Source organism: Pipistrellus kuhlii, unplaced genomic scaffold, assembly GCF_014108245.1.
Source record: "Pipistrellus kuhlii isolate mPipKuh1 unplaced genomic scaffold, mPipKuh1.p scaffold_m20_p_1, whole genome shotgun sequence".
In the NCBI taxonomy this organism is placed as follows: domain Eukaryota; kingdom Metazoa; phylum Chordata; class Mammalia; order Chiroptera; family Vespertilionidae; genus Pipistrellus; species Pipistrellus kuhlii.
This window is the reverse complement of record NW_023425404.1, coordinates 52,450,577-52,457,992: the sequence shown is the minus strand read 5'-3', so window position 1 is coordinate 52,457,992 and position 7,416 is coordinate 52,450,577. Positions and strand designations below refer to the sequence as shown.

Sequence of the window (7,416 nt, the reverse complement as noted above, 5' to 3'; positions counted from 1 at the left end):
GCTCTATCCACTGAGCCGAACCGGTTTCGGCGTTTCCCTGCATTCTAATGCATTCACCACACTGGGGAAGCTATGTAATCTCTTTAAAACACAAATCTAATCATGTCGTTCTTCCGTTTAAATCTTCCAATACTTCCTCTTTAGCTTATTAGACTCTGCATGTAGCCGCTGGGTCCTTCCTCCGCCTTATTCCCACACTCCATGCCATCTGTTCCAGCCATCATAAACTTTCAGTTCCCTGACCCTAACTTTTTCTCTATTATCACGGCTTTTGCCCACGCGGTTCTCTGTTAAGCACACCCTTCCCTCTACTGTTGTTCTGGGTAACTCAGATGCATCCTCCAGGTCCCAGCTCGGTCACTTGCACAACCTAGTGTGCAAAGCTTCATGTCCCAGCGGGTGCCCTCAGCGGAGGTCCAGGAGACTGGTGTCTCTCAGGAGGACTGCCCCTGACGTCGCCCTCGCCACTTCATCAGTGGCGGGCAGTTGAAAGGCTCCTCAGAGAGGATCCGGGTGCTTTGCGGCTCCAGTCCACGACAGGTAAGCTTCCCATCAAACTTGGGTCCCGCAGCGGAAACACAACCAAGACTTCCCGGGGCCAGGCGCGGGATGCGAGAAAGCGGTCCACTGCCCGGAACCGAGCCGGGTGCTGGCCCCGCCCCTCACGCTACGTCGGGGGCGGGACAGGGAGGGGCGCCCGGAGCCGGCGAACGGCGTGCGCCGGGCGGGGGGCGGGGCCAGGGGCGGAGCGGAGCGCGCATGCGCGGTCGCCTTTGTGTGGGTCGAGCAGCGGCAGCGGCGGCGGTGGCTGTGGCAGTGGCTGTCCCACTGGCAGACGGGCTAGAGGGGAGTCCGGGCGGCGTCCGGCGTGGGAGCCGGGGGACCACCATGGTGAAGAAGCGGAAAGGCCGCGTGGTGATCGACTCGGACACGGAGGACAGCGGCAGCGACGAAAACCTGGATCAGGTGAGGGCAGGCCGCGAAGGCGCGGGCCGGCGGAGCGGGCGGGCGGGCGGGCTGAGTCCGTGCCACGGGAGCTGGGAGCCGGCCGGGCCCGGGGTCACCCGTCCCTAGCGCCCGGCCCGCCCGGTGCCCTGACGGTTGCTGCCTCCTCCTCCCTATGCTCCCAGCAGCTCCCGGGGCCCTCGGAGCCCGGCCGGGGCCTGGAGAAGGAGCCCCGAGTACTTGGCGCCTTGGGCGGGGAGGCGGGGCAGGGGGATCGGGCTGGTGGGCCTCGGGCTCGGGGGACCGGAGGGGTCCGTGGTCTGCTGGGTCCAGATCGGGGCGGCGGGCTACAGGCCAGGCGATCTGGTCCAGGAGAGATAGGAAGTATCGCCCGCCAACCCAGGAGGCTGGAGGTTTGGGAGGAGGTGCAAGAGGTGAGCGTGGGGCTTTGGGGGTGGGATGGCGACGAAGGTGCGGGCTCTGGGAGATGAAGTTTTTCAGACAGGTGTGTGGACGGAGTAAAGGGATGACATCCTAAATGTCCCAGGGAACCTCCGCGGTGCTTGGCGTGGGAGACTTAGCTGCGCGCACGGATTTCGCATTTGGCAACTTGAGTCGTTCGAGGTTGAGAGGACCCCTGATGAGATGTCAGATTGAAGAAAACTCTTAGGAGGAGGAAAGAGGGCAGAGATGGAGAAATATAGGGCGATATGGAGGGACTGTGGCCGGGGCCTCTTGGCCATTTTCATGCAGCATCCAGCGTTCTTACTTAGTTGAAGATTGTGCAGGAACTGTTAAAAGCAACTTTTGGTTTTAATGGTTGGGATCGTTTGAAAATACTGTCGGAGGAAGCTGTCTTTGTAGCAGTACTGTTGTGATACCAGGAGATACAAAGAGGGTTTTCCCCTATGTTTTGTGAATAAATGATTTAAAGAAAACATGCAAGAAGTAGTAGCTTTATAAGTTGAGTTGGGAAAAGTGCTGAACTTGGAATCTGAAAATTTGAGTTCTAGGCTGGCCTATGCTGTTTTCTAGCAATGTATCTTTGGTCGTAACTGTAAAATCTAGATATAACTTCGACCTTGTATATCAACTTGAGCTGTTATAAGGATCAAGTATTTGTAAGAGTGTTGGTACAGGCAAATGCAAATAAAGCTTTTGTATAGATGATTTGGTGTGGGTCTTTTGTAGTAGGCCGGAGATCTCAGGACTAAAACATTGGAGCATGAAATAGGAAGACTTTAAGAGGAGAGGCAGGAGATAGGTTGAATAAAAGAGAGCTGTTTTGAAAATGGTGGAATGGGAGTGGAGAAGTATAAGGCCTGTGGAGAACTATCAGAACTGTTTTGGGATAGGAATTGAAAACTAAGTTGAAAATATTCTCACTAAAAGGCTCCTGAAATTTATAAAAATTAAAAATATATATTCTTTTAAAATTTTTTTTAAAAATTTGTTTTATTGACTTATCTGGGGATTGAGCCAGCAACCCAGGCATGTGCCCTGACTGGGAATAGAACCGTTACCTCCTGGTTCATAGATAGATGCTCAACCACTGAGCCATGGCAGCCAAGAGGGAAAAAAATTATGACTGTAAAACTTGGTTATAATTTTGTTTTTCTAAAAATATGTATTTTATTGATTTCAGAAAGGAAGGGAGAGGGGGAGAGAGATAGAAACTTCAATGATGAGAGAGGATCATGGATTGGTTACTCCTTCACGCCCCACACTGGGGATGGAGCCTGCAACCCAGGCATGTACCCTGACCAGGAATCTAACCGTGACCTCCTGGTTCATAAATCGAAGCTCAACCAGTGAATCATGCTGGCTGGGCTGGTTGATCATTTTCGACCAACGCTTAGAATTAGAACCCTTTTTTCTTTTTTTTACTATTTTCCAATGTAGAAATACAGATATTTTAAATGATAGCATCAGATACCATTTACATAGTGCTTACGGTAAACTGACCATCTTAATTAGGTGTTTTATTTACATTGTCATGTTTTTAAATTATGAAGTTGGTATCATTTTTCCCATTTTACTTATGAAGAAAGGGAAAATTGAAGAAGTAACTTATCGAGATTTACACAAGTTGTAAGTGGTAGAGTTGGAACTTGGACCCAGATCTGCATGATAACAAGGCTTATACTCTTTCCACTACCAACATAATCTGTTTGTCTTTAAAGTTTTCATATTGCAAAGTTTATGGCCATTTTTCATGTTGCTACAATTTATGTTTGTAAATGACATTGATTACAGAAAATCGGTACACCAATTATAAAGATTATTCAGGGCTTCCTTTGGAAAGCACTCTTAAGATACCTGTTCTGATAATGAATAAACTAAGCAAATTATTTTAATTATTTTGTCTTGAGTGATTTCCCACAGAATCTGATAAATGAAATGAGTGGAGATCTTCCTTTTGTGGTAGGCAGAACTTTTCTGAAATAGGAATTGGAGTTGGAGGGGATTGCAATTTTAAACCCAACTATCTATTTGTAAAAAGAAATTAGCATGAAATGTGCAAGTAATACCTAATACATTAAAAAATATATTTTATTGATTTCAGAGAGCAAGCCTGAGGGAGAGAGAGCTAGAAACATCAATGATGAGGAAGAATCATGGATAGGCTACCTCCTGCACTCCCTGCACTGGAGATCAAGCTGACAACCTGGGCCTGTGCCTGACAGGAATTGAACTGTTCATAGGTTCATAGGTCAATGCTTCAACAGGGAGCCAAGCCAGCTGGGCCATTATTTTTATTTTTTATCATCACCTGAGGACATGAAGAAGGGGGAGAAAGAGAGAGATATGAGAGAGAAGTATCAATTAGTTGCCTGTGGTCGGTGCCCCTCCTGGGGATTGTATCTGAAAAGCAGGCATATGCCCTGACCGGGAATCTAACAATCACCTCCTGGTTCATAGGTCTACTCTCAACCACTGAGCCATGCCACCCAGAAACTGTACTAAAGCTTCCTCCTCTTCGCCACTCATTGACCTTCTTTTATCAGATAGGAACTCCCTTTCCCTGCACATCCTAAGAGAGGCACCAGTGCCTTCAGTCTGTCTGTCTGTTCAGCACTGTCCCAGGCTGTCAGAGAATCAGAGAAAGATATCTGCCCTCCAGAAGCTTTCACCAGAGGCTATTAGTAGAAGTTCAAAGTCAGCCTGGTTTGGGGTTCTTTAAGAATCCTCGGAACTCCCAGTCTGGATTGTTCAATTGGTTAGTGCCTTGTTCCCATATGCTAAGGTTTCGGGTTCAATCCCCAGACACATTCAGGCATCAACCAATGAACATATGGCTATAAATGGAGCAACAGATAGGTGTTTTTCTCTCTCTCAACCTCTCCACCTCTCTCTCCCTTTCTCTCTAAAATCAATTTTTTAAAAATCCTCAGAACAAAAATATACTCTGGGTTCTCCTAATAGATGCCTTGGGCTGCTCCATCCAGTTTTGGGTCTTCATTGGGGATATAGCATCGTTTTTGCTGTCTTGTGTATTGTCCTTATGAAAAAGAAAAAACTATGACAAATCTCTGAGTGTCTAGTGAGATAGTGGAGCACAGTTAGTAAAGAGTGCCTTTGTCTCTGGGTTTCCAGATGAGAATCTAAGCTGTTATGTCAGAAATATTTTCTCCAGCTTGGTCCTTCTGGGAGGTGAGGCAGGTGAGCGTTCTGCACTGTTTTTTTTCTTTTTAAAATATATTTTATTGATTTTTTTACAGAGGGGAAAAGAGAGGGATAGAGAATTAGAAACATCGATGAAAGAGAAACATCAATCAGCTGCCTCCTATATGCCGCGTACTGGGGATGTGCCCACAACCAAAGTACATGCTCTTGACCAGAAAGGAACCTGGAACCTTTGAGTCTGCAGGCCGATGCTCTATCCACTGAGCCAAACTGGTTTCGGCTGTACTATGTTTTTTTTCTGATGGTGAGAAGAGGATCACCTATGTCAGAAGCTGCCTAGTATGCTTATTCAAAATATACCGTATTTTTCGGACCATAAGACACACTTTTTCTCCCCCAGAAGTGGGGGGAAAAAGTCCCTGCGTCTTATGGTCCAAATATAGCCTACACATATACTTTAAAAAAAAAGTTTTTTTACTTGCCCGGCTCTGTGTGGTCTCTGTGTGCTTGCCCGGCTCTAAAATGGTTCTAAATGCTGCTGTTTACTTTACACTTTACAGGGTTGATTACATGTGTTTATGACTGTGATGTTGGGTTTTAATGCACATAAAATATTTTAGGACACTATTTGTTTCAGAATCTTTTTTTCTTCATTTCCCTTCTCTAAAAACTGGTGCGTCTTATGGTCCGGAGCGTCTTATGGTCCGAAAAATGCGGTACTTTGCAGGGATTGGCATCCTAGAGCTACTGAGTCAGACCTTCAAGGGGATAGAACCCTGGACATTGCATTTTTACCACATACAGCTCAGGTTCTTATTTATGTTAATAACTGAGACCACTATCTGGAGGCAAGTTAATATTTTTAGTAAGACACTCCTAAGTATTTGGGAGAGAAATAACTTCCTATCTCAGTCAGAATATGTTCAGGTATAATTGAAGAAACTTAACAGAGATGTTTAAGGTGGCAGAGATGCTGGTTCTTGTAGAACTGTGGTCATTTGAATTGTTGGGATGCTTTTTATTGAGGCCTATTCCTTTTTTGCCTTTTTCTTGAGGGCAAGAGGTATGTAGTAACTGAATAGAAGTTGTTTATATTTTTTTTAACTCAGTGCTTTTTTAAAAAATTTTTTTATTTTATTGATTTTTCGCAGAGAGGAAGGGAGAGAGATAGAGAGCTAGAAACGTCGATGAGAGAGAAACATCGACCAGCTGCCTCTTGCACACCCCCTACCGGGGATGTGCCCGCAACCAACGTACATGCCCCTGACCAGAATCGAACCTGGGACCTTTCAGTCCGCAGACCGACGCTCTACCGCTGAGCCAAACCGGTTTCGGCTAACTCAGTGCTTTTTAAAACTCAAAATTTAGAGAATTTGAAGGATTTCTTCTTTAATATGTGACCTGATAGCAACATGTTAATATATTTTATTGATTTTTTTACAGAGAGGAAGGGAGAGGGACAGAGAGTTAGAAACATCTATCAGCCGCCTCCTGCCCACCTCCTACTGGGGATGTGCCCCCAACCGAGGTACATGCTGGTGACCGTAATTGAACCTGGGACTTTTCAGTCCTCAGGCCAACACTCTATCCACTGAGCCAAACCTTTTTATTGGTCACATCCTTTCCTTAACATTAAAAATTGCAATTCATGAAGATATTTGCTCTTGGTGCCTCTTGGAAAACAACAACAACAACAAAACAATTCAAGGCAAACCTAAGTTTTTTACTCTAACATGTGCCTCCATGAAGATCATGTGTGTCACTTTTTAAAAAGATATATTTTATTGATTTTTTATGGAGATAAAGAGAGAGGGATAGAGAGTTAGAAAAATCGATGAGAGAATCATCGATCAGCTGCCTCCTGCACAGCCCCCACTGGGGATGTGCCCACAACCAATGTGCATGCCCTTGACCAGAATCGAACCCGGGACCCTTCGGTCCGCAGGCCGACACTCTATCCACTGAGCCAAATCAGGTTCGGCTTGTGTGTCACTTTTTATGGCATTATTTTATGCAGTGGGTCCTAGAAAATGAAAAGTGTCCAAGGTAATAAAGGAATCAGTTCTTATACAGATTAACACAGCATTTATAAAAACTTTACTCTGTGCCTTCCTCAAAAAAAAATTGAGCTACATGCCTATTGGTACCCTTTATTTAATAATTTCCTTTCTTATTTAAAATAATGATCAAGTTCTCATGTCGTGTTTCTCTCTGCTCATCCTTCGTAAAGTAGCAATAATTAAATTTGTCTTTGAGAAAAATAACCCCCCTAAGTATTTTCTAGGAATTATTTTTAGACATTATATGTAAAAAATGTCAGTGTGCCAAAATCGGTTTGGCTCAGTGGATAGAGCCTTGGTCTGCGGACTGAAAGGTCCCAGGTTCGATTCCAGTCAAGGGCATATACATTGGTTGCGGGTACATCCCCAGTCAGGGGGTGTGCAGGAGGCAGCTGATCAATGTTTCTCTCTCATCGACATTTCTAGCTCTCTATCCCTCTCCCTTCCTCTCTGTGGAAAATCAATAAAATATATATATATATATATTTTTAAAATGTCAGTGTTATAAGGTACCTTCCATAAACCTTCTCCATTAAAGTTGGGAAATTTAGAAGTTGTGCTTCATATATATATATATATACATATATTTTAGAGCAGAGTTTAAAGTCTAGGCTGAACTTGTGAGAAGTGTCAGTGTTGACTTGTAAAGTTTTTCATTTGTGTCATAATGTTGCATCTAATGTTGCATGTGACTCAAGAGAGGTTCTCAGGGAAAATTCAAAACCCATCTTTTGACACCAGTCTGGTTTTTTTTTGTGTGTGTTTTTTTTTTTGCTCCCTTCCT

General features: G+C 44.8%; 1 protein-coding gene across 2 annotated transcripts in view; it reads left to right on the top strand.

The window, feature by feature from the left end:
• Positions 1-744: 744 nt before the first annotated feature.
• RTF1 (RTF1 homolog, Paf1/RNA polymerase II complex component) overlaps positions 745-7,416 on the top strand; it is a 63,543-nt gene continuing 56,871 nt past the window's right edge. For both annotated transcript variants that reach the window (XM_036445506.2, XM_036445497.2), the window contains exon 1: positions 745-966. In XM_036445506.2, the coding sequence (XP_036301399.1) occupies positions 760-966 (207 nt within the window). In that variant the 5' untranslated portion in view covers positions 745-759. The remainder of the gene's footprint in view (positions 967-7,416) is intronic.